The sequence below is a fragment of the Mchenga conophoros genome, linkage group LG4, assembly GCF_057382185.1.
Source record: "Mchenga conophoros isolate Kocher_MC1m ecotype Shallow Benthic linkage group LG4, M_conophoros_male_GT1.1, whole genome shotgun sequence".
Classification (NCBI taxonomy): domain Eukaryota; kingdom Metazoa; phylum Chordata; class Actinopteri; order Cichliformes; family Cichlidae; genus Mchenga; species Mchenga conophoros.
This window is the reverse complement of record NC_140529.1, coordinates 8154943-8182282: the sequence shown is the minus strand read 5'-3', so window position 1 is coordinate 8182282 and position 27340 is coordinate 8154943. Positions and strand designations below refer to the sequence as shown.

General features: G+C 40.9%; 1 protein-coding gene and 1 long non-coding RNA gene across 2 annotated transcripts; one reads left to right on the top strand and one right to left on the bottom strand.

Annotated features, from left to right (window-relative positions):
- The first annotated feature begins 13824 nt into the window (after nucleotides 1–13824).
- Nucleotides 13825–17684, top strand: LOC146575476 (uncharacterized). Its single transcript, XR_014892131.1, has 3 exons — nucleotides 13825–13952; nucleotides 15449–16458; nucleotides 17131–17684. It is a non-coding gene; the product is annotated as an uncharacterized LOC146575476 (long non-coding RNA).
- A 544-nt stretch (nucleotides 17685–18228) lies between these two features.
- LOC146575475 (uncharacterized) lies at nucleotides 18229–22953 on the bottom strand. The gene is made up of 2 exons (XM_085270182.1): nucleotides 22812–22953; nucleotides 18229–21201 (listed from the first exon to the last, which is right to left on the bottom strand). The coding sequence occupies exon 2, from the start codon at nucleotides 20709–20711 to the stop codon at nucleotides 19425–19427; it is 1287 nt and encodes a 428-aa protein (XP_085126308.1). The 5' UTR covers nucleotides 20712–21201; nucleotides 22812–22953; the 3' UTR covers nucleotides 18229–19424.
- Nucleotides 22954–27340: the final 4387 nt, after the last annotated feature.

Sequence of the window (27340 nt, the reverse complement as noted above, 5' to 3'; positions counted from 1 at the left end):
CCTACAATAACCAGCCAATACAAACAAAAGGTGGATGCAGACTTAAAGTGACAGCAAAAGGCAAACAGCATAACATTTTGTTCACCATCGTGCCTGATGGACACGAGTCACTTTTAGGAGATAAAACATCTGAGGACTTGGGACTAGTAAAGAGGATCTATCAGATTAATACTGACGCCATGAAAGAAGCCTAACAAGGCAAAAGACTGGAACACCAAGGGCATGAAGGAAGTTCAGACATTATCAGTAAATTTCCTTCAGTCTTCAAAGGACATGGAACATTGCCTTACACCTACAAAATCCAGCTCAAGGATGATGCCGTGCCTGTGGTGCATGCCCCAAGGAGAGTGCCTGCTCCATTACGGACAAGTTTGAAAAAAGAGCTTGAAAGAATGACTCAAATGGGTGTCATTGAACAAGTGGAAGAGCCCACAGACTGGGTGAACTCTTGTGTCAAGAAAAAGAATACAGGTGCCTTAAGAGTCTGCCTTGATCCCAAAGATCTAAATGAAAACATTAAAAGAGAGCATTATCAGATCCCTAAGAGAGAGGAAATAGAGGAAATAATGAGTGAAATGGCAGGAGCTAAGCTTTTTAGCAAACTGGATGCATCACATGGATTTTGGCAGCTGAGGCTAGACCCAGAAAGCAGCCGGTACACTACCTTTAACACACCATTTGGGCATTACTGTTTCTCGAGGCTCCCATTTGGAATTAAATCAGCACCAGAGATCTTCCACAGGGCAATGGAGTCCCTGATTGAAGGGCTGGAAGGCACCAGAGTCTACATAGATGACCTTGTAGTCTGGGGAAATACAAGGCAACAACATGATGAAAGGCTGGAGAAACTTTTGTGGAGAGTTAACAAGAATGGACTTAAACTGAATAGAGACAAGTGCCTCTTTGGTGTTTCAGAGATGACCTTCTTGGGAGATAAGGTTACAAGTGAATGGGTGGAACCTGATCAGTCAAAGGTACAAGCCATATTGGATATGCCAGCACCCACTGACAAAAAAGAGACTTTGGGCTTAGTGTTTGGGTGTGGAAAATTTCACAGCTATGTATATGGATTACCAACCTTTACAGCAGAAACTGATCACAAACCTCTCATCTCGATCAGAAAAAAGAACCTCAATGACATGTCACCCAGAATTCAGCGCATGATGATGGTGTTGCAGCGCTATGATTTTGAGCTGATCTACACGCCTGGGAAATATATCGTACTCGCGGATGCATTATCCCGAGCGCCAGCACCAAGTGGTGACAGGTTAGTCAGCACTACAGCCGAGGAGGCTGAAACACATGTAAACATGGTAACTGCCTCACTCCCAGCATCAGATGTCATGTTGCAGCAAATTGTACAGGAGACAACAAAAGATCCAGTGCTGCAGAAAGTATCCCACCTTATACAGAATGGGTGGTCAAAAGGAGTCTGTCCAGGGTTCTACTCTGTGCGAGCTGATTTATGCATGGCTAATGGGCTGGTGCTGAGACAAAACCAGATTGTCATCCCTCAATCCATGCGGAAGGACATGCTTCAGCGTATCCATGAAGGACATCTTGGAGTGGAGAAATGTAAAAGGAGAGCAAGAGGAGCAGTTTACTGGCCAGGCATCAACAGGGATATTGAGGAGATGATACAGAAATGTGAAACATGTCTCAAACATCACTACAAACAAACAAAAGAGCCAATGCTGGCAGCAGATCTACCCACTGCACCATGGCAAAAGGTAGGCACGGATTTATTTCATCTGGATGGCAAGGACTATGTTTTGGTGATTGACTACTATTCTAATTATCCAGAAGTGGCACAGCTTTCCAGTACATCAGTACAGTCAGTCATCACACACATGAAGGGCTTTTTTGCCAGACATGGAATTCCACAGTGTGTCATCAGTGACAATGGTCCACAATATGACTGTAGAGAATTCAGTGACTTTGCAAAACAATATGGATTTCAACATATCACCTCTAGTCCCTTGTATCCCCAAGCGAATGGACAGGCAGAAAAAGGAGTCCAAATAGTAAAGAGATTGTTCAAAAAAGCAAGAGACAGTAAGACCGACCCTTACCTGGCTCTGCTAAGCTACAGAGCTTCATCCCTGGAGTGTGGGGCATCACCTGCTGAGCTACTCATGCATCGCAAGCTCCGCACCACACTTCCACACATTTCCAAGGAAAATGACAATGCACATGACAACAAGCTGACTGACAAAAGGATGAAACTCAAGCACAGACAGAAAAGGAACTATGACAAAACTGCAAGTTGTCTGGAACCGCTTCAGGAAAGAAATGTTGTGAGGATTGCAGGTCCAGAATTCGGGGACAAAAAAGCAACAGTTCTCAGCGAAGTAGGGCCCAGATCGTTTGCTGTTCAGACAGAATGGACAAGTGTTAAGAAGAAACCCGAGAAGTCTGTTAAAGACTCAGGATGTTAAACATCAGGACACAGAGACTGGAACTGAACAACGAGGTGCTAACCCTGTTGAGCACCACAGTGACCTTCCCCAATGTCTGAGATACTGAGAAGGTCTACCAGACCTAAGAAACCTACAGAGAGGCTCATAGAAAAAGTGTGAACTGTTGTGGTAAAGAATTGTTAAAAAATAATAATAATAAATCACAAGTAAATAACAGATAATAATTCATTTAGAATAGTAATTGTTCACACTTACTTGCGACCTGCTGAGTTATAATGTATTATTGACTGTTCAAGTTGTCAAAGGTGAAGAGTTCTAATGTGCTTGAAGGCTGTATGGGACTCATTTGGTTCATTCTGGAAGATGTAATGCATACATCCATCCATCCATCCATCCATCTTCATCCGCTTTGTCCGGGGCCGGGTCGCGGGGGCAGCAGCCTAAGCAAAGAGGCCCAGACCTCCCTCTCCCCAGCCACCTCCTCCAGCTTATCCGGGGGAATACCAAGGCGTTCCCAGGCCAGCCGAGAGATATAATCTCTCCAGCGTGTCCTGGGTCTGCCCCGGGGCCTCCTCCCGGTGGGACATGCCTGGAACTCCTCACCCAGGAGGCGCCCAGGGGGCATCCTTGTCAGATGCCCGAACCACCTCAGCTGGCTCCTTTCGATGTGGAGCAGCAGCTGCTCTACTCTGAGCCCCTCCCGGATGGCCGAACTTCTCACCCTATCTCTAAGGGAGAGGCCAGCCACCCTTCGGAGGAAGCTCATTTCTGCCGCTTGTATCCGCGATCTCGTTCTTTCGGTCACTACCCACAGCTCGTGGCCATAGGTGAGGGTAGGGACGTAGATCGACCGGTAAATTGAGAGCTTCGCTTTTACACTCAGCTCCCTCTTCACCACGACGGACCGGTGCAGCGTCCGCATTACTGCAGCTGCAGCCCCAATCCGTCTGTCAATCTCCGGCTCCCTTCTCCCATCACTCGCGAACAAGACCCCGAGATACTTGAACTCCTCCACTTGGGGCAGGAACTCATCCCCGACCCGGAGTGGGCACTCCACCTTTTTCCGGCTGAGAACCATGGCCTCAGATTTGGAGGTGCTGATCCTCATTCCCGCTGCTTCACACTCGGCTGCGAACCGTTCCAGTGCGAGCTGGAGGCCCTCACCCGATGAAGCCAACAGAACCACATCATCTGCAAAAATCAGAGATGAGATTCTGAGGCCACCAAAGCGAAAGCCCTCCGCCACTTGGCTGCGCCTAGAAATCCTGTCCATAAAAATTATGAACAGAACCGGAGACAAAAGGCAGCCCTGGCGGAGCCCATCACCCACCAGGAACGAGTCCGACTTATTGCCGGCAATGCGAACCAAGCTCTTGCAACGGTTGTATAGGGATCGAATGGCCCGTAGCAATGGGCCAGACACCCCATATTCCCGCAACACCTCCCACAGGACACCCCGAGGGACACGGTCGAATGCCTTCTCCAAGTCCACAAAACACATGTAGACTGGTTGGGCAAACTCCCATGCACCCTCAAGTATCCTGGAGAGGATAAAGAGCTGGTCCAGTGTTCCACGACCAGGACGAAAACCGCATTGTTCCTCCTGTATCCAAGGTTCGACTAACGGACGAACTCTCCTTTCCAGCACCCTGGCATAGACTTTCCCAGGGAGGCTGAGGAGTGTGATCCCCCTGTAGTTGGAACACACCCTCTGGTCCCCTTTCTTAAAGATGGGGACCACCACCCCGGTCTGCCAGTCCACAGGTACTGCCCCTGATCTCCACGCAACATTGCAGAGGCGTGTCAACCAGGACAGCCCTACAACGTCCAGAGCCTTCAGGAACTCGGGGCGGACCTCATCAACACCAGGGGCTCTGCCACCAAGGAGTTGTTTAACTGCCTCAGTGACCTCGCCCCCGGATATTGGCGGGTCATTCCCCTCATCCCCAGACTCTGCTTCCTCCTCGGAAGACGTGTCAGTGGGATTAAGGAGGTCCTCGAAGTATTCCTTCCACCGCCCGACAATTTTCTCAGTCGACGTCAGCAGCGCTCCGCCAGCACTATACACAGTGCAGGTAGAGCACCGCTTTCCCCTCCTGAGACGTCTGACGGTTTGCCAGAATCTCTTCGAGGCAGTCCGAAAGTCTTTTTCCATGGCCTTTCCGAACTCCTCCCACACCCGAGTTTTTGCTTCAGCCACTGCCCGAGCCGCATTCCGCTTGGCCTGTCGATACCTGTCGGCTGCCTCCGGAGTCCCACAGGCTAACCAAGCCCGATAGGACTCCTTCTTCAGCCTGGTGGCTCCCTTCACCTATGGTGTCCACCATTTGGTTCGGGGATTACCACCACGGCAGGCACCAACCACCTTGCGGCCGCAGCTCAATGCAGCAGCTTCGGCAATGGAGACGCTGAACATGGTCCATTCGGACTCAATGTCCCCAGTCTCCCTCGGAATGCTGTTGAAGCTCTGCCGGAGGTGTGCGTTGAAGATCTCGCGGACTGGGGCCTCTGCTAGACGTTCCCAGCACACCCTCACTACGCGTTTAGGTGCACCAGGTCTGTCCAGCGTCCTCCCCCGCCACCTGATCCAACTCACCACCAGGTGGTGATCAGTTGACAGCTCAGCCCCTCTCTTTACCCGAGTGTCCAGAACATATGGTCGCAGGTCTGCTGATACGATTACAAAATCGATCATCGACCTACGGCCTAGAGTGTCCTGGTGCCACGTGCACTTATGGACACTCTTATGTTCGAACAGGGTGTTCGTTATGGCCAAACTGTGATTAGCACAGAAGTCCAATAACAGAGCACTGCTCGGGTTCAGATCAGGGAGGCCGTTCCTCCCAATCACGCCCCTCCAGGTCTCGGTGTCGTTACCCACGTGAGCATTGAAGTCTCCCAGCAGGACAACAGAGTCTCCAGGTGGAGCACCCTCCAGCACCCCCCCCAGGGACTCTAAGAAGGCTGGGTACTCTGAACTGCCACTCGGAGCATAAGCGCAGATGACAGTCAGGACCCGTTCCCCGACCCTAAGGCGCAGGGAACAAACCCTCTCGTCCACCGGGAAAAACCCCAACGTACCGGCAGCAAGCCGAGGGGATATTAGGATACCCACCCCACCCCGCCGCCTCTCACCAGGGGCAACTCCAGACTGAGACAGAGTCCAGCCCCTCTCCAGGAGACTGGTTCCAGAGCCCAAGCCATGTGTAGAGGTGAGCCCGACTATATCTAGCCGGTACCTCTCAACCTCACGCACTAACTCAGGCTCCTTCCCCACCTATTGCCAGTCTTGGCAGCCGGGGGTCAGTCCGCCAGGGCCTCCGCTCCTGGCCGCCACCCGACACACAATGCACCCGACCCCTATGGCGCCTCCTGCGGGTGGTGGGCCTGCGGGAGGATGGGCCCATGTCTCCTCTTCGGGCTGTGCCCGGCCGGGCCCCATGGACTAAGGCCCGGCCACCAGACGCTCGCCCTCGGGCACCCTCCCCGGGCCTGGCTCCAGGGCGGGGCCCCGGTAACCCTATCCCGGGCAGGGTAAACTGTTCCCTCGGTGTCCTTTTCATAAGGGTCTTATGAATCGCTCTTTGTCTGGTCCCTCACCCAGGGCCAATTTGCCATGGGAGACCCTACCAGGGGGCAAAAGCCCCCAGACAACATAGCCCCTGGGATCCCTGTGACACACAAACCCCTCCACCACGATAAGGTAGCGATTCAAGGAGGGGTGTAATGCATACATTTGGATTTATTTTGTTTGACTTGTGCTACAACTTTTGGTTATAAAAAAACACTACTGAATGTAGTTTGTTGCACAATTTATAACATGTTGAATGTTAGACAAGAATGTTCAGATGTTACAGAGTAACAGTTCTCTTCGGAAATGTGCTTATTATAACACCAACCTGTTTGGAAAGGGGATGTAATGATAGCTGCTATTGTTGAAGCTACCCACAGGGGCGCTCTGGAATCAATAAGATATACAGAATAGAAGAAGTGATCATTGTAGAAAAAAAACAATAAACAGCTAGCTGAAGCTAGCACCAGGAGCAATTCTTGATGTTTTATTCATAGAGGAATAAGAACATTACAAATATGACAGTGTATCACGAAAGATTGATATCAAACTGATCACTTGACCCATATTACGTTACTTGCTATTCAAGTGAATCAGCAAATAGCGAAATGAAAAGCCGATCAACAACAATGCTGTTTCTTTAGAGAGTCTTAGCTTACATGTGTGTTTATTTCATATTTTCAGTTGTTACCCTCCACGGCTAAATAAATCGGTTTCAGTAATGCACTGATATACAAGAATGGACATAAGGGGCTTCTTTCAAAGAAAAAACTCTGGTAGTATTTTATATATTATGCTTTGTATGTTATTCAGTAGGGGAGACCGGGGATAGTTGTAACGTGGGTCAGTTGTAACACTTCCAATTTCTCCAATCAGGGCTAAGTTTCAAATGATGTGACTCATCCTGTGCATGCCCTATTCAGTTCGCTATCACATGTGAAAAATCAGCACATTTTGTCAAACACAGACAATTTAACATGAAAAAAAGTAATTTGTATGCCAAAAAGTAAGTTTTTCTACTTTATTTCAATTTGTAATAGCATTATCTGCTTTGCAGTTAAACTCATCAAACTTAAATTGTGTTATTTGTATGTCTATGGGGATATATTCTGTGTAAGTCTTTAGTGCTAATGTTTTAGCCGTTGGCTGTAATGTTAGCTAGTTCATGGCTATAGGAGTCTGGGTCAGTTGTAACAGCAACAGTCTGGGTTAGTTTTAACAATAATGCAGATGTTACAACTTACCACACTATTACTTTAACTTATATTAAACAAGTTGGGGCAACGACATCAGCAGAGAGAGATTCACTGGTCGCTTTTGTATATGCGGTTAATGCCATTGGCAACACAATTCCTCCACTGTTTGTGTTCCCACACATACATTATGCAGACCACTGTGTCAGAGATGGACCAGTAGGAAGTACTGGTAGTGGAAATAAATCAGGATGGGTGCAAGAAACAGATTTCCTCATCTTTCTGAAGCACTCTGCAAACCACACCAAGGTAAGCCATGATAAAAAGTAATGGAATTGCGATGCTGGAATTGCGATGCTTCGTTGTTATGTTCAAAATTGGTGCAAGAGTTGTAGGTTATAATGCCCACTGAGCCAATGAGGCCAAACTCAAGGAAGACCAACCAAAATGAATGAAATATTCAGTTGCAGAAAATTCCATAATTTGTCTTTTTTGGGGGGTTGGAATATGTTCAAAAGCTAGATTTCTGCATTCTGTCACACACACACACACACACACACACACACACACACACACACACACACACACACACACACACACACACACACACACACACAGAGCTACATAAATGGATGTAAGTGCATTCATGTGTTGAATAAACAAAGATTACATGTTAATGTTTTGTTAGTACCCTTAAGTTATGCAGGCTTGTTTGCACAACAAGGCTAAATAATTATATAAACTTTTCTCAATCTAAATAGTGGACTTTGGTAGAATTAAAAAATAAGTTTAGTGCAGGTCTATGATGATTTTTAGTGCTACTATCATCTAGTTCTGATTCTGGTTCTGTCTTGGTTAAGTCCTAAGTAGTCCTAATTTTGAACTGTTGTAGTCCTGTTTTAATTCTGGATCAGTTCTGGGTCTGGTTGAATTGGGGTGTAGTCCTCGTGTCTTGATACAGGCCCGACTTTGTTCTGCCTTGCTGCTTAATTAAAAACCTAGTTTAAGGTGTCCTGCACATGTGATATATATTTTCCCTATATGAAGTCATTCTTTTTTGAACAAAGCTCAGAATTAATCTTTCAGTCATTTCTACCCCCCCAAAAAAAAAAAAATCCCACATGCATACTACCCTTTAGGGCTAAGCCCCGGGTGTTTCAAGTGTCTGGCTGCGCCTCTGCTGAGCACCACAGTATACAGGGCCCGGAGTCATTTTGTTACCTGGGTAGAAGTTGCAGTCAGCTTTGTTTTTGTTTGCCAAACAATTTAAAACAGATTTTTGCTTTTTCCAAAGAGAGTCATTCCACACCTGCTGATACAAATTTTTGGAAATCACAATGGGGTAATGAAGTCTGATTGTCCCATGGCTTTGAGCGTTCTGCTGGAGTTGCCACGCTTAAAAAATCTTTTTCTGGGGATGTGTTACACTCTGACTGTGACACCTTAAGACACTACCTCTGCTCAATGATCAGACACAATAACAGTACTTTCATTGCAGTAAATATATATGGTTACAATAATAAAACTGAAAATGATAAATTACTTAACTCCTTAGAAGAAAGAATTAATTTCTGGCTCTCCAAATACCCAAATTCAGTCGTCTTAATTGGTGGAGACTTTAACATCGCTTTAGACAATATGGTTGACAGGTGGCCTCCAGGATGCAGCAGTCTGCATACAGTGCAAAATTAAAAAAATTTATGGGAAAATTTAATGTTGTGGATATTTGGAGAGAAAAATTTCCAGATGATAGACTCTTTACTTGGAGCAATAAGACAGGATCCAGGCAATCACGTATTGACTTTTGGCTTGTTTCTGACTGCATTGATAAAGATAATTTTTCCATTAATATACTTGCCACCCCCCTTACTGATCATAGAGCAATTCACATTAACATCCAAATGTTTACACTGGATAATATACCTTATAAATTCTCTTACTGGAAGTTAAATAATTATTTACTAAAAGATAAAATGGTTATATGCAGATTAATAAATTAATCGTTTATTATTGGAATAAAGCTAACAGAGAGAAGTCCTTTTGTACGAATTGGGAACTTTTTAAATTTGAAGCATGCAAATTCTTGAGAAGATATGGGAGTCAAATTACTAAGTTAAAGAAAGCTGAAGAACAAGAAGTGATAAGCAAAATTGCCTCTTATTACCAGTAGTCCCCAGAAGAAATCTCAGAGGAAGATAAATTAAGTTTACTAGAACTTCAAAATAAATTGGACGGTTTATATCGACGCAAGGGCTGAGGGTGCTTTTGTAAGATCCAGGAAGAGGTGGCTGGAGGAGGGCGAACAAAATTCTGCTTACTTTTTCAGGCTTGAAAAATATAGATCAAAAATAAACTTTATTCATCAACTAAATATTAATGGCATTGTCTCTGACAATCCCAGAGAAATTTCACATTTCTGTGCAAAATTCTATACTAAACTATACTCAAAATATAATGAGGTCATCTCAACACGATTTTTCAATAATATTAAAAACCTAAAAACTATTGTTGTGGAAGATAGAAGTTATTGTGACAGCCCTCTGACTGTGGAGGAAGTCTGTAATTCCATTTCTGCACTTAAGGCCAACAAATCTCCCGGCACAGATGGTTTGACTGCAGAGTTTTATGAATCATTTTCTAATCTCCTGGCTCCGTTTTTACTGCAGGTTTTCACAGAAAGTATACACCCTCCCTCCTACTCTTACTCAAGGTCTCATAACACTTATTCCAAAACCAAACAAAGACTTACTTTTTATTGATAATTGGAGACCCATCTCCCTGCTCAATAATGACTATAAGATTATGGCTATAATACTTGCAAACAGAATTAAAGAGGTCTTGGACACAATTATCGATGAGACACAATCAGGCTTTATGAGAAATAGACACATTTCTAATAACATTAGACTGGTTTTGGATTTACTTGATCACTCTGATTTGGTATCTGACAATAGCTTCATTCTCTTCCTGGATTTTTATAAGGATTTTGATACAATTGAACATCGATTTATTTTCTACTCTTTGGAAAAATTTGGCTTTGGAGAGTTTTTCTGTAAAGCTGTCAAAACCTTACAGAAATAGTAGGGGTGGGGGAAAAAATCGATACTGTGTAGTATCGTGATATTTTGTTTGCTAATAATGTATCGATACAGGGACAGCAGAAATCGATATTTTGTTACAAAAAAGGTTTTTGTGCTCAGAGCATGTTGATCCTTTTTCTGAGCAAGAATCCTGACATTCCTTCACTGTCCAAATGTGTTGTGTGTGTGGCAGCAATAAACATGACAGTTTACTTATTTTAATTTAAGACATGTTTTATTTTAATTAAGTTTAAAACTTTTTTTTTTAATGTAAAATTATATTTTGTTTTAATTTACTTTCAAATTCTTCAGTTGCTGAATGGGCTGCATAGTTTTCATAAATTGCATAGTTCAGAATAGCTATAATTGTACCAGATGGTTGCATTCAGTTAAGTTGGACTAGACTGTAATACAAACCGTTCAGTTTGTCAACAATAAAACTGACTGAAATGAGAGAAAGACTGAGTGCGAGACTTTGATATTAGATAAAATGAATATTGATAAAGTTTAACTTTATGTACAGAATCTGAATATTGCAAAATATTTTTAAAAAAAATCGCAATAATATCGTATCGTGCGTTAAGTATTGTGATAATATCGTATCATGGGATCTATTTTCTTATATACCTCTATCTGGAACTTTATACCATATCATATTTTCTCTTGTTTTGGTGGCTTTAATTTTATTTTAAATTGTAATTACAGTGTTGAGAAACTCCCTGTAAAGCTTTCATCCTTCCATAAGCAAGTCCTCTTAGCGTGGATCCTCATTTATAAACACAACTTCTCACCAATTGTGGGGCAATTGTGGCTCAAGAGTTGGGAGTTCGCCTTCTAATCGGAAGGTTGCCGAGTTGAGCCCCAGCTTGGACAGTCTCGGTCGTTGTGTCCTTGGGCAAGACACTTCACCCGTTGCCTACTGATGGTGGTCAGAGGGCCGGTGGCGCCAGTGTCCGGCAGCCTCGCCTCTGTCAGTGCGCCCCAGGGTGGCTGTGGCTACAATGTAGCTTGCCATCACCAGTGTGTGAATGGGTGGATGACTGAATGTAGTGTAAAGCGCTTTGGGGTCCTTAGGGATTAGTAAAGCGCTATACAAATACACGCCATTTACCACACAAATACCTCATCTGGAACAACAGAGATATTTTATTTAAAAATAAATCACTTTTCCTGGAAACTTGAGTCCAAAATGGGATCCTATTGGTGGCTCAGCTGGTTAATAAAGAGGGACAACTACTTACTTACAATGACTTTATTGCACTATATAATTTTCCAATCAGTATTCAGGAATTCTCAGTGGTGCTTGGTGCCATACCCGCAGGGACTTTAATGTTATATAAAAACACTGACAGCTTAATATCTACCTCAGTCACTCTCCCTGATCCAGCTGAGTCAGCAGTAGGAAAAATCTGCTTTTCACAGGAACTTGGTAACAGCAATAAGAGAATACGTAGTTTATTCCAAGAAGATATCGTCTCTCTCCCATATATAATATCTTAATGGAACTGATATGTTCCAGATATCAAGTGGAAGACAGTCTGGATGATCCCCCATACAGTGGGGCAAAAAAGTATTTAGTCAGCCACCGATTGTGCAAGTTCCCCCACTTAAAATGATGACAGAGGTCAGTAATTTGCACCAGAGGTACACTTCAACTGTGAGAGACAGAATGTGAAAAAAAATCCATGAATTCACATGATAGGATTTGTAAAGAATTTATTCGTAAATTAGGGTGGAAAATAAGTATTTGGTCAATAACAAAAATACAACTCAATACTTTGTAACATAACCTTTGTTGGCAATAACAGAGGTCAAACGTTTACTATAGGTCTTTACCAGGTTTGCACACACAGTAGCTGGTATTTTGGCCCATTCCTCCATGCAGATCTTCTCGAGAGCAGTGATGTTTTGGGGCTGTCGCCGAGCAACACGGACTTTCAACTCCCGCCACAGATTTTCTATGGGGTTGAGGTCTGGAGACTGGCTAGGCCACTCCAGGACTTTCAAATGCTTCTTAAGGAGCCACTCCTTTGTTGCCCGGGCGGTGTGTTTTGGATCATTGTCATGTTGGAAGACCCAGCCTCGTTTCATCTTCAAAGTTCTCACTGATGGAAGGAGGTTTTGGCTCAAAATCTCACGATACATGGCCCCATTCATTCTGTCCTTAACACGGATCAGTCGTCCTGTCCCCTTGGCAGAAAAACAGCCCCATAGCATGATGTTTCCACCCCCATGCTTCACAGTAAGTATGGTGTTCTTGGGATGCAACTCAGTATTCTTCTTCCTCCAAACACGACGAGTTGAGTTTATACCAAAAAGTTCTACTTTGGTTTCATCTGACCACATGACATTCTCCCAATCCTCTGCTGTATCATCCATGTGCTCTCTGGCAAACTTCAGACGGGCCTGGACATGCACTGGCTTCAGCAGCGGAACACGTCTGGCACTGCGGGATTTGATTCCCTGCCGTTGTAGTGTGTTACTGATGGTGACCTTTGTTACTTTGGTCCCAGCTCTCTGCAGGTCATTCACCAGGTCCCCCCCGTGTGGTTATGGGATCTTTGCTCACCGTTCTCATGATCATTTTGACCCCACGGGATGAGATCTTGCGTGGAGCCCCAGATCGAGGGAGATTATCAGTGGTCTTGTATGTCTTCCATTTTCTGATGATTGCTCCCACAGTTGATTTTTTCACACCAAGCTGCTTGCCTATTGTAGATTCACTCTTCCCAGTCTGGTGCAGGTCTACAATACTTTTCCTGGTGTCCTTCGAAAGCTCTTTGGTCTTGGCCATGGCGGAGTTTGGAGTCTGACTGTTTGAGGCTGTGGACAGGTGTCTTTTATACAGATGATGGGTTCAAACAGGTGCCATTCATACAGGTAACGAGTGGGGGACAGAAAAGCTTCTTACAGAAGACGTTACAGGTCTGTGAGAGCCAGAGATTTTCCTTGTTTTAGGTGACCAAATACTTATTTTCCACCCTAATTTACAAATAAATTCTTTACAAATCCTACCATGTGAATTCATGGATTTTTTTTTCACATTCTGTCTCTCACAGTTGAAGTGTACCTCTGGTACAAATTACTGACCTCTGTCATCATTTTAAGTGGAGGAACTTGCACAATCGGTGGCTGACTAAATACTTTTTTGCCCCACTGTAAATATTTGATTGTTATGGAAGAGGATTAGGGCCACTGGAAAAAAAAAAAGAATTCTGACTTTATTCTCAGAATTCTGAGATTAAAGTCAGAATTCTGAGAATAAAGTCAGAATTCTGAGAATAAAGTCAGAATTCTGACTTTATTCTCAGAATTCTGACTTTATTCTCAGAATTCTGACTTTTTTCTCAGAATTCTGACTTTAATCTCAGAATTCTGACTTTTTTCTCAGAATTCTGACTTTAATCTCAGAATTCTGACTTTATTCTCAGAATTCTGACTTTAATCTCAGAATTCTGACTTTAATCTCAGAATTCTGACTTTTTTCTCAGAATTCTGACTTTTTTCTCAGAATTCTGACTTTAATCTCAGAATTTTGAGGTGGGCACCTGCAGGCTTCCAGCTTCAGTGACAGCGTGTCCAGTTTGGCAGGTGGAGAACTAATTCACTAAATATGGTGGATATAAGTGACTTTTTGCGTGGCCGAGGGGTCCCCGAAGATGCTATTTTATTAATGGAAGAGCAGAAGGTGAGTAACAAAAAAAGAGAAATAGTTTGGTGTCTCCTATTTTTACAGGAAAACAGTTACGGTACAGTTACGGTTAGCTGTTAGCATGCTTGTTAGCTTATAATGTTATATAGGAATGAACGTGTTTCACGATGTTACAGTATACTAGGTGAATTGACGTTTTAACTGTTGTTGATCGCAGGATCATCCCAGATGGGTTCGTTACATTTTATTTTATTGTTCTACTATTTCAGAGTTTTTCAAGGCAGTTAAGCAGAGCTGTGTTACAGATGCTAGCCGCCTGCCAATATCACTGATATATTTGATGTGTACAAGTAAGTTACACTTAGTACAGCGGAGGAGAGAAGCTGTAATGAATGTTTATGCGGATATTTCACTCAGAAAAATGGGTGGCGTTCATACACAGCCACCGACACAGCCCCGGTTGTTGTTCTGACGGTGGCCGACTGACGATCCCCTCACAACATGTTAGCTAACACAAACTAATGTAGTGCATGTAACTGTGTATACGTTAGTGGTACAGTGTCGGAAGAAATAAGCAAACTGTTAACTGTTTATAATGTCAGAATGACATCATCATTCTCCTGCACTGTGTAATGTATGTCAGCTCAAGAAGGAAATCATATCTTATACTCTGAGCTGCCCAGTGCACTTAACGCCTACGTGTGGAAATGGTAGGCTACACTACAGTTAACTACCGGTAAAAAATAAACTTAATACAGTATTTGATTTTTTTTTTATAGAACAATAAAATAAAAAGTGCTGGCTGAGGAGCGCTGCCGTGTTGAACTTTGACCTCGGAGTGACGTGACGTTTGTTCGCACAACCAATAGAAGTGCAGAAAGTCGCAAATCAGGCATATTGTTCGCATAAACACAAAAATAAATAAATAAATAACGAAATAATCCCGATATTGTGCCAAAGACTGATTTACAATGTTACTTTGTGTTCTATGTGTAATACCTTTGCTTAAATGACTAAATGGACTGTGTATTTATGACTCTGCGTTATAGTCTTACATACATAAGTAACATTCATATGTACAGATAAAAATGTACAGAGATATGTACACAAGCATGTACACAAAAGTCTACTGCTGATCGAGCTGCTCAGTGGTCGTACAGTCTCATGCAGAGAGCGTGGAGGTGTTGTCCATTGCCATTCCACCACTCCAGCAGACCACAACATAAAAGACAGCAGACGCCACCACAGTGTCGTAGAACATCATTAGAAGACGTACTACCTACATCATAACCAATCAAGTCCTGCTTTTTTTTAAATACAGAAGAGGATTTATTATTTACTGAAAGGCTATGCCTTAGTTTGCTTCTTTCATTATTGTGTTTCGCCCTGCATAAAATAGATAGCTTTTCTGATAACTACAGTCAATACTCTCCTACTGGCATTAGCAGTGACCTAAGAGGCTTAACCGTAATATTGCTTTGCAGTGTAAATGTTGCAGAAAATGACTGTCTTTTCTTTCTTCCTGTGTGCAGATTGACTGTGACTTCATAGCACTGATGGATGACGCAACTTTGGCAAACTACATTCCCTCGTACGGAGACCGAATTGCCGTCTTCAATTTCTGCAAAAGCAAGCAACCACTGTCAAAAAGAAAACTAGGACTTCTGCAAAAAGTTCACCTCTCAAAGTGAGAGAAACAGTGGCTGACATGTCAGATTTGGATGACTTAATAAGACTGTATTTCAGACTTTCTTTCAGTAACAAAGAAATACTTTCAATTTTAGCACATAGTCATCAGACAATTATAAGTGTTCGAACTCTAAAGAGAATTTGTAAAAGACTTGGGCTTTTTAGAAGGAAGAATCAATCAAACTTGGAGGAAGTGCTAGCCTTTGTCCAACAAGAGATCATGACAAATGGACAGATGCAAGGTTATCGTTGGCTACATCTACATGCAATTCAACATGGATTTGTGGTGTCACAAGATACTGTAAGATGCATAATCAAATTGCTTGACCCTCAAGGTGTGGAACTGAGACGAGCTCGACGGTTGAGAAGACGACAGTACAGCTGCAGAGGGCCAAATGCTCTCTGGCACATGGATGGCTATGACAAGTTGAAACCATATGGTATTGCTCTCAGTGGCTGCATAGATGGTTTTAGCCGCTATGTTTTATGGATGGAGGCTTATACTACAAACAGTGACCCTAAATTGATTGCAAGTTATTTTCTGAAAACAGTTTCATGCATCAGCGGATGTCCAGAAAGGTTACGTGCTGACCGAGGTACCGAAAATGGTTGTGTCGAACAAATGCAGATGTTTTTACGGAGAAACCACACAGACAGTTTTGCAGGTGAGAAAAGTTTCCTTTACGGAAGAAGTACGGCCAACCAACGTATAGAAGGATGGTGGGCTACCCTACGCAAACAGAGTGCACAATTTTGGATGAACTTATTTCAAACTTTTCAGGATGATGGCCACTTCACAGGGGATTTTTTGGACAAAAGTCTTATCCAATTCTGCTTTCTCAATCTTATTCAGGTAAAAGCATGTGCTCATGCTATGTAATGTCTTAGCTGCATAAATAGAAAATATAAATATGGTTAGAACATTTTTTTTCTTTAAATTAAATATGAATTTTATTTCCATTTTAATATGTCTTGATGCATGCTCAATCAGCCAGGTAAGGAATGTTTTTTGACAGAACATTTCTCACACTGAAAACGCTACATCCAGATGAACAGAATCAACTTTTTGGGATTCCATTTTAATACTTTGATGGAATTGTATTCATGTTATCAGTGGAAGTAACTGCACCTTTCTCAGCACAGGTGCATGGAGCTTTTTTTTTTTATTGCCACATGGTTTAAATTACTATGGAGTCTGTTACCTAGTGGTCCTTTGGGCACGGTTTCAGAAAGCAATCCTATCATTTGGTTAATTCTCTATTGAAAATTTATTGTAGAATCATTGCACACTGAGTATAAAGTGTTGGGCTATCTATTCAACAGCAGAATCATGCAGCACCATTCTGTGTCCATGTGCTGTTTAGTGAAAGTGCTCTTTTGTTGTTGCTGCTTGGTTTTACATTAATTAGAGGTCAGTTTCTATGTCTGTTGATTAATGAGTTAATAAGCCTCAACTTTGGCTAAATCTACTGGTACATGGTCTGTTTCATATACCGGTACTTATATTGTGTTGTTTTTCATGTAGGATGAACTTGATGAAGTTGTGAACACATGGAACTCGCACAAAATCCGGCCAAGTGGTAGTGCAGCATCGGGTCGACCAGTAGTAATGTACTCATTTCCAGAGCTGCACAGTGCTGAGGATATCTCCCCCCCCCCCCCCCCAATTTGATTGTTTTTCTACATTCACACTACCATTAAACAGAAATGTTTATATATTACTTGAAAAAGCTGAATATTGTGATATTATCAATCAGTTATGAAACACATGTCAATCCTTTTAAAAGGCCATACATTAAACTGCATTTACAAATGTTATATTTTTGATTGAATCACAAGTGGTGTAAACCTGCCTACCAGTAAATTGCAATATAAATTTTTGTGTTTTGTTGCCAGACATGTGCATAGTATATAAAATATAAACTGACCAGCTCCCTGCTCATTGTTTTCTGTATCAACCTTTACTCTTAATATTCATGGCTGGAAACCCAGGCACCAGCATATGATATGCTAAGTGCCCGGGTTATCTGTGGTATGTTTCAGCAAACCATAGTAGCATTAACAATTCTAGGTCTTGACAACAGCATGTTTCTATAAACGTATCATTGTTAATATTTAAAGTCGTTATGCTTTTTGGGGAGCTTTTAGTGCAATTATATTAAAGCAAAGCTATTATAATCATTTACCCATATGAAGGTCCATCACTTAATTATTAATGTATTTCATTTCTGTTAGTTGTAAGATATTTTAGCTGGTTTTCATGTAAAATGACCATGAATCATTGCTATACTGATTCAGTGTTAGCTGTTGTATACAAGGCTCCTTCATGATATGAATCCTAAAATTATAAGAAACATACCAAAAATATTTTGACTTTTATTTGTAGTATCCCAGCAACAATGCAACAAAACAGTTCCTGCAAGTGGAACCAAGTTATTGTCCCATTAAGTGCAACATGTTTTACATTTATATTTGTGTGGCACCAGGCAGTCTCTTGAATTCTGGCATGTTCAAATAGATATGGAGTTTGATGAACATATTCAAAACAACAATACAAATGTACTGTGTACAGTAACATTTTATTGGAAAAAGTTTACAAGAAACCTGTTCTTGCCAACGCCAATAACATGGCTAAAACTCATAACCGTATAAGCTCCCCTGTAACAAGAATGACTCAACTTTTAAAACAAACTTATAGATCTCATACAGTCTTGTTATGCATCAGTATACATCAGTGACTTACTGTAAAGACCATGAACACTGGCTATTGTGGTATCACATATTCCTTCAGTGTCATCTATGGTATAGAAATAAAAACAAGTGTGAATGACTGAGAACATACATGCATACAAATAAAAATGCATAATTTCTGGCAGTAACAAGACATTTTTTCAGGTGTTAAGATTAATACTATATCTGAGAACATGACAATTTGGCATTACAAAAGGATGCCTGAATAATCACAGTACTTGACCACTGCACTGAAGTGTACAGTGTTTATTTATGATCTCAGTAATCAATAACCATCTTCAAAACAGACTGAATCCTTTAAGCAGCTTGAATCAATTTGATGGATGAATAACAGGTATGCTTAGAAACAATATGGCATTAAGAAAATACTGGAATTTTAAAAAATATTTTCACCAACTTTATATGGAACCTTTGTAATCAACAACAAATGCCAAACTTTGATACCTTAACCTACCTTAACTAAAAATTGCATATACTGTAAAGCAAAATGTTTTCAGACATGACAAATGCTAAAGTATAAAATTGTACTTATTCCTTTTACAATACAGTGTTGCATAACAGCATTACTTTTACGTTATAACTATGTTCAGTTTTAGCCCTGACCTAATAAGAAAATACCATCTGAATGAATTAGTCTTTCTACTAATTACTTACAAAAGTATTTGACTGTGCTGAGCTCTCACACCACACATGGTGCTTTAAAGAACGTTTAAGAGCAGTTTAATTATAGTTTATAGATCTTAAGTAATCTTTCTTCATGCTTTTGCTGAAGGTTTCTGTCTTACAGCTGGAAAGCTTGGATTTGGTGAAGACAGCTCTGGATATGGTAGTAAACAGTGTACCCGTTCGTTTTGTTTTGTGACTGTATCATGTAAAACTCAAAATGATAAAAGAAAATGAAATATTAGCCAAAACTAGACTTCTAACAGAGATGAGAAACTTCTCTCTAATTAAAAAAAGTATACTGTATAAGTTCAAAATACATAAAAATACATATTCCTAACATCTCTTTACAGTTATGCTCTAGTGTGCATGAGCAGTTCAAATGTAGCGCTTTGCTGTGAGAGTCTAAACAATGTCCATCACCCAGATATTACTTTCAAGAACTGCATTAAATTCAGAACAAAAATCTGGGAAGTTTTCATAGCTGTTAGCTAGCTGCAGAACATTCCCACACGTGCGTCCGACTGGTCTTCTTGTAAACTCTGTCATATCTTGAAATTCCACATAAATACTGTTTGTTACTATAAGGTCAGATCCGGTGCAGAAACACATAAATTTCTGAAGTTTAATGTTATCCAGCTCTCTGATGAATCTTTTGAGATGATTTTTCACTTCTTTTTGTTGTGGAGTCAAATCCACAGCCAATTTCAGCAGCTGGCACACTTTTTTTGAAGTTGGTTGCAGTTCAGAGAATAACTTGGTCAGTCCCTCCGGACTGAGGGAGATATGGGAGTCGATGATCTCCCTCCAGCAGTCAATAACAAACAATGGTTTTTGGACAAGCTCTTTGTGTGCTATTTCATCAAGGATTGTAGGAAGAGTCTCAGCAGTGATTCTTTTTCTACAGCCATAACTGTCAAGAACTTCCACAAGATCATCCAAGTCAACTGCAGAGAAATCTTTTACTGCTTCCATCAAAACATCACATTCTTGGCTGCTGACAAACTGTAGAAAGTGTGCTTTAAGATCACTGTAAACACCACTGAAAAGCACTTGTTCCAGAAAAGGGATTGCAAGTTTATTTGGAAAATACTGACATTCTTGGTAACCTTTCAGGAGTATTCGCCCAACTGCCTTCCATTTTTCAGCAGGAAAATCATGGCGAATGAATGGCACTTTAACGGTTGCACCTAGGGTGCATCGCTCATAAAATTCATGCCAGAAGCATGTGAGTACATCTCTTAGTATTCCTGATCCAGTGCCTGGTTCTTCTGTGTTGTCTGGAAGTATGCGCTTCACATTCAGTGTTTTGGTCAAAATCTCCTCATCAGAGAAAGCAGTAATCATGTCATGTAAAGTGTCAGTATGACGTATGGTGATTGTTATTATGTTCTCTGAATTAGGTGGACTGAGGGGTACAAGAAAACCCTCATAGACTAATGTGTCTTCTGTATCTTTTTCAGCATCAAAAATTGGACCAAAAGTAATTTCTGGATCATCTAAAATTTCTGAACCAGCGATGACTTCATCAAAATTACCCCTGACTTCCCCCACTTGCAATGGATTAATATCACTGCCACTGCTTTCTGAGACAAACACCACTTCAGATGTCTCGCTGGCATCTTCTTCAGGATCTTTTGGTTTTGTTGCAATGTAGAAGCGTAACATTGTCAGTCTCGCTGCCTCATACATATTGCCAATAGACTGGCAGGTATCATCAGTAAGGTGGTTCTGTTTAAAGTCCCAAACCTCAAACTCAAAATCTGTTTCACATCCCTTAGGAGATATGCCATTAGGAAAAAAAAAGTTTCTTTCCTTCCTGAAGAATATCTTTTAATCCAGCATCAGTGGCCATTTGAATTTTTCTAGTGCCACCTCCCTGCTTCGCTCTCACCTGTTTGGCTATTTTTCCATCACAATGTATCCATCCTATCTCAACATTGCGTGTTGCTTTTTGCTTCTTTGTCTGTCTTATTCCTGCATCTGTATGTGAAGTGTTCTCCTTTGGACTTTCTTTTCTGGTTTTCATTTTCTCACGAAGTTTTTGCAGAAGTCCTAGTTTTCTTTTTGACAGTGGTTGCTTGCTTTTGCAGAAATTGAAGACGGCAATTCGGTCTCCGTACGAGGGAATGTAGTTTGCCAAAGTTGCGTCATCCATCAGCGCTATGACATCACAGTCAATCTGCACACAGGAAGAAAGAAAAGACAGTCATTTTCTGCAACATTTACACTGCAAAGCAATATTACAGTTAAGCCTCTTAGGTCACCGCTAATGCCAGTAGGAGAGTATTGACTGTAGTTATCAGAAAAGCTATCTATTTTATGCAGGGCGAAACACAATAATGAAAGAAGCAAACTAAGGCATAGCCTTTCAGTAAATAATAAATCCTCTTCTGTATTTAAAAAAAAGCAGGACTTGATTGGTTATGATGTAGGTAGTACGTCTTCTAAGGATGTTCTACGACACTGTGGTGGCGTCTGCTGTCTTTTATGTTGTGGTCTGCTGGAGTGGTGGAATGGCAGAGAGGGACAGGGGGAAACTTAACAAACTGGTCGGGAGGGCCAGCTTTAGCGGTCTGCTAAAGTCCACTGAGCAGACTGGGGAGGAGAGGATGTTGTCTAAGCTAACATCCACCATGGACAACACCTCCACGCTCTCTGCATGAGACTGTACGACCACTGAGCAGCTCGATCAGCAGTAGACTTTTGTGTACACGCTTGTGTACATATCTCTGTACATTTTTATCTGTACATATGAATGTTACTTATGTATGTAAGACTATAACGCAGAGTCATAAATACACAGTCCATTTAGTCATTTAAGCAAAGGTATTACACATAGAACACAAAGTAACATTGTAAATCAGTCTTTGGCACAATATCGGGATTATTTCGTTATTTATTTATTTATTTTTGTGTTTATGCGAACAATATGCCTGATTTGCGACTTTCTGCACTTCTATTGGTTGTGCGAACAAACGTCACGTCACTCCGAGGTCAAAGTTCAACACGGCAGCGCTCCTCAGCCAGCACTTTTTATTTTATTGTTCTATAAAAAAAAAAATCAAATACTGTATTAAGTTTATTTTTTACCGGTAGTTAACTGTAGTGTAGCCTCCATTTCCACACGTAGGCGTTAAGTGCACTGAGCAGCTCAGAGTATAAGATATGATTTCCTTCTTGAGCTGACATACATTACACAGTGCAGGAGAATGATGATGTCATTCTGACATTATAAACAGTTAACAGTTTGCTTATTTCTTCCGACACTGTACCACTAACGTATACACAGTTACATGCACTACATTAGTTTGTGTTAGCTAACATGTTGTGAGGGGATCGTCAGTCGGCCACCGTCAGAACAACAACCGGGGCTGTGTCGGTGGCTGTGTATGAACGCCACCCATTTTTCTGAGTGAAATATCCGCATAAACATTCATTACAGCTTCTCTCCTCCGCTGTACTAAGTGTAACTTACTTGTACACATCAAATATATCAGTGATATTGGCAGGCGGCTAGCATCTGTAACACAGCTCTGCTTAACTGCCTTGAAAAACTCTGAAATAGTAGAACAATAAAATAAAATGCAACGAACCCATCTGGGATGATCCTGCGATCAACAACAGTTAAAACGTCAATTCACCTAGTATACTGTAACATTGTGAAACACGTTCATTCCTATATAACATTATAAGCTAACAAGCATGCTAACAGCTAACCGTAACTGTACCGTAACTGTTTTCCTGTAAAAATAGGAGACACCAAACTATTTCTCTTTTTTTGTTACTCACCTTCTGCTCTTCCATTAATAAAATAGCATCTTCGGGGACCCCTCGGCCACGCAAAAAGTCACTTATATCCACCATATTTAGTGAATTAGTTCTCCACCTGCCAAACTGGACACATCGCTGTCACCGAAGCTGGAAGCCTGCAGGTGCCCACCTCAAAATTCTGAGATTAAAGTCAGAATTCTGAGAAAAAAGTCAGAATTCTGAGATTAAAGTCAGAATTCTGAGAAAAAAGTCAGAATTCTGAGATTAAAGTCAGAATTCTGAGAAAAAAGTCAGAATTCTTTTTTTTTTTTCCAGTGGCCCTAATCCTCTTCCGTAGATTGTAAATAAGGTGAAAGAAGTCTCATTTAAATTTCTACATAAATGTTATCCAGCCAGTCACTACATGGTAAAATTTAAATGAGACATAAATACTAATTGTACTTTCTGTGGGGATCATCCAGAAACCGTGACACATCTTTTTTGGTACTGTTCTTCTACACAAAGATTCTGGAAGGAATTTAGCTGTTTTGTTATTGTCCATATTTTAAGGGAGTTTTCTTTACGATGGGAAAATGTTTTATTCTGTTTCTTTAAGTTCCCCACGGAGAATGATAAATGTTTTTTTATAATAAATTTGTTAATACTTTTAGCTAAATTTTTTATCCATAAATATAAGTTTACTAATAAAACACCATATCTGCCATTTGTTTAAGGATGTGGAATTGTACAATCAATATCAGACTCCACCAACAAAAAGGCTCTCAAAACAATACATGTATATGTGAATTTTTCTGTGTATTCATATAATTATTACTTTTTTCTTTTTACTGCTGATTTTGTGTGTTCACTTTCTGTTCTTTTGTATACTTCATCTGTTTGTATGTTGTATACTCGTTGTTTGATAAATAAAGTTCTTTAAAATAAAATAGAAGTTGCAGTCAATTTTCCGCAACGTAACTGAATTTACAGTTATGTTTTCATTTTGTCATACTGCAATAACACAATTGATGTAAAATCAGACAAAAAAACATACAATCAGAGTAGAAAATGTTATATTTATACTGTAACAACCACAAACATGTTTAATGAATCATATTTCATAACTTTAAATGCAAATATAAATTGTCAATTTTAAAATCCTATGCACAAGTTTTGCAAACAACAAAGTTATTTACATCCATTTACCTTTTACCTTGATTTCAAACTATTTACAGAACAATCAGCTGTTCTGCATTCAATAAGATGCCACACAAATTATTTGTGCCACTCCAAATAATTCTGTCCACTATAAAGGAGAACATCACAGCCTGATACCTGCAGGTCTGACGGCAGCAGGTGTATCACTCCTTTTTCTACATGGACTGTCAGGGTTCCTGGGTCATTGACCCAGTGATTTCAGTTTGTTCATGTTCGGTTTATTTTGCCACATCAATGTTGTTCTCACTTCCTGTTTTTCCCGTATCAGCTCGTCTCTCATGTCGTTAGCCAGATTATGTTCAGCTGTGTACTCACCGGTCTCTCATTATCATCCTCATCAGTCTGTGTATTTAAGTCCTCAGTTTCCTCCAGTTCATTGTCGTGTCATTGATGTTATGTTGTCGTTTCCGCCTGCGTTCAGTATAGCCAGCCATTCAGTCTTTCAGCCAGAAGGTCCTTTTGTTCCTGCGCTGTTTATCCACTCTTCATAATAAACCATCTTCAGTTCTTAACTATCCACAAGTCCTGCGTTTAGGTCACTTCCTTGCCTCCACACGACACAAATCCTGACAGCGTGTGCGCATACCGTGTGTGTGCATGTGTGTATGTCTCTGTGTATATGACTTCCCGTCTTAAAAAAGGCCATCTCCCCACACCCAAGGTACACCAAACTCCTCTACAAAACATGATTATTAGGTCACAAGCACTGAGACTCCCACTCAGGTATCCCTTGGGGAATTTCCACTAAGCTATGGCTTCCCTTTGTTCTACTTTCACAGCCCAAGGTGGGGGGGTTCTCCTAAAAGTCTAGTCCTAACTTTAAGATACGTTTAGGCCTTTATTGCATCCAGGGCAGTGTCAGTGTCTCTACAATACTCTACATTTCTTGTAACTTATTTCTAAATCCTAAAGTGAACTACAAATATCTTCACTGGCTGTATGCAAGTAGCAGTGCCATGACAAGCATCTGTAAACAAAAGAGCTGTGTACAAACACAATGACAAAGGCTAATGAGGACGGAGAAATACATTTAAAGGGTTGAGAGTAAGTAGAATGACATCAAAAATCAAATTGATTGAGAAAAACTTCAATCTATGTTAATACTACAGTGTGATCACTAGATGAAGACAAAGAGTTCTGTTCTTGTGGATAACAGGTTGAAGACCTGCTGCAAAATTGTTCACAATGAGTCACAGTGACTGACAGCAAGTTAGCCTGGGCCCTGGATGTGTTTTTGAATATCCCTGGATCTCATAAAAGAATTGTTTACTGGAGGGAAGATAAATTCAGCTATCTGATCGCCGGCTATCACAGGCAAGGTCTCTGTCAGAGCTGAGCATCACTCTGGCAGCTCGAAAGTAACATCAGCGCCTATGTTGACTGGTCTGACAAACTGGATTCAGCAATGGGACAGCTGTGCTGCAAAGCAGGTTAATCAGGTCATTAGTTATCTAAAACACATCAACAATGATGGTGGCAAGCATCACAGTAAGTAACCATAGTGACAGTGGGATGGTCTGAAACTGAAACTGGATAAATGATCTGAGGTTATTATATCCATCCGATATCAAGATTGCACTAAAACCTATTAAAATAAATAAACTGTATGTGTAGATAGTGTGCATTATTGTTGTAACCTTAAGAAGAAAAAGATGTGCATATCTGTGTATTCAGAGTGTGAATACACAGAAAGACAATAGAAAGTCACGTACGTTGTTGTGTTCCACGTTCACAGAGGAGTAATGAAATCTAGTGGACATTTGAAGATACTACACAGAATAGTTTAAAAACCAGTGTAAAAGCAGAGTGAAAATTAAAGGACACTAAGAATAAAATATACTGCAAAATGAAATAGAAAACACAAATTAACAAACAAGGGAGTCACGTGATAGTGAAGACAGATGTCATTTGTGCACGACATTCAGTAGAAATAACAGCAACACAATCCTGACTCATGAACATCCACATCTGCATTAAGTATTGGCCTGTAGGTCCAGTCATTATCGACAGTTTAGTTCTTGTGGCATGAAATTGTGCATTAATAATTCGATTTTCTGCAACCTGACATTTGTTGAATAACTGATTGGGCCAGTTTATAAAGTAAGTTGATACATAAGAGTTATACCATAGATGATCTATTTGGGTGGAGTTTCATTGGCACATGTTGATTACATTCTTCTTATAACGAGGACAGAGGAGAGAGCAGAGGAGATGAAGACTATGAAGTTTATTTTAGTATTATTTTGTGACTTCAACCTTGAGGCAGCACATCTTTGACATGTTATATTTATTTCACTATAATATTTAGTAAATTTAGTAAATCCAAAAGATTTCAAGACTGGGCTCAGCACCCAGATCCTAATCTTTGAAGACGTCCTTCCCTTAGATGTTGGAGGTAACAAGTGAAGCAGCAAAAGATGGCAGCCGCCTCGCAGTCCCAAACTACAGAATAGGAATTAAGATCATCACAATTACTGTCATTTAAAGGACCCCAGCAGCCATTTTTTCCACGGTATGTAATACCATGATGACATTTTAGACACCTGATAATTTTTCAAATAAGGCAGTTTACCAGTGCCTTGGTATAAAAATTCATTTCTAGAGACTTAAAATCTTCTCGCCACCAAGTGAAGTACATATCGAGTCATAACAATAGTAAGATTATGTAACTTTTTTTGTGTTCAAACTACATTAAATGTCATTTCAAGTTTAACATGTTTGTAAGCTTGTTTTCATACCATACAGAAACCCAATGTGATTTAGAAAATGGACAGCTGTATTCCAATTTGTAGTAAAGGTTTACCAGTATGGTCCAGTGATATATTGTGTTGTGGGAATTAAGCAAATGCTGTAAAGGCATGCAAAATCTACCATTTCCAACTTACACTTTCCACCCTCGTCAGAGTAACGCTGTGCAGAAATGAGCAGCTCATCCAATTCTGTACTCTGAGACAGATTTTTGCAATCTTTGATGATCCTTGGCTTGAAGAATGTTGGCCACTTTGCAAGGAGCTTACCAGACACTTCCTCCACAACAAACAGCATTGTGAAGTCTTGGTCAATCTTAAACACAAAGTGTAACAACAGAAACAACACTTTAACAAGAAAACAAACAAAGGAACCACAAAGCGGTCATTAAATCATTTTATGCCTTACCAAGCCAGGTGTATCCAGAAATCTTGGGAAAAGGTACAGGACAGTAGAAGCTGTGGCAGGTTCTTGAACCACTTTTTGCCTATGTTGAAATGTCACCTTCATGTTGTCTTTGACATGTTTCATGTCAGTTGAGTGCCTCTTCCTTGCATTTATCACCTGACAACGGCCTCACATTTGAACACAAGTTGCGAAGA

Excerpts from the sequence above, each read along its gene's own strand:
- LOC146575475 (XM_085270182.1), bottom strand. The coding sequence starts at position 20,711 with ATGTATGAGGCAGCGAGACTGACAATGTTACGCTTCTACATTGCAACA.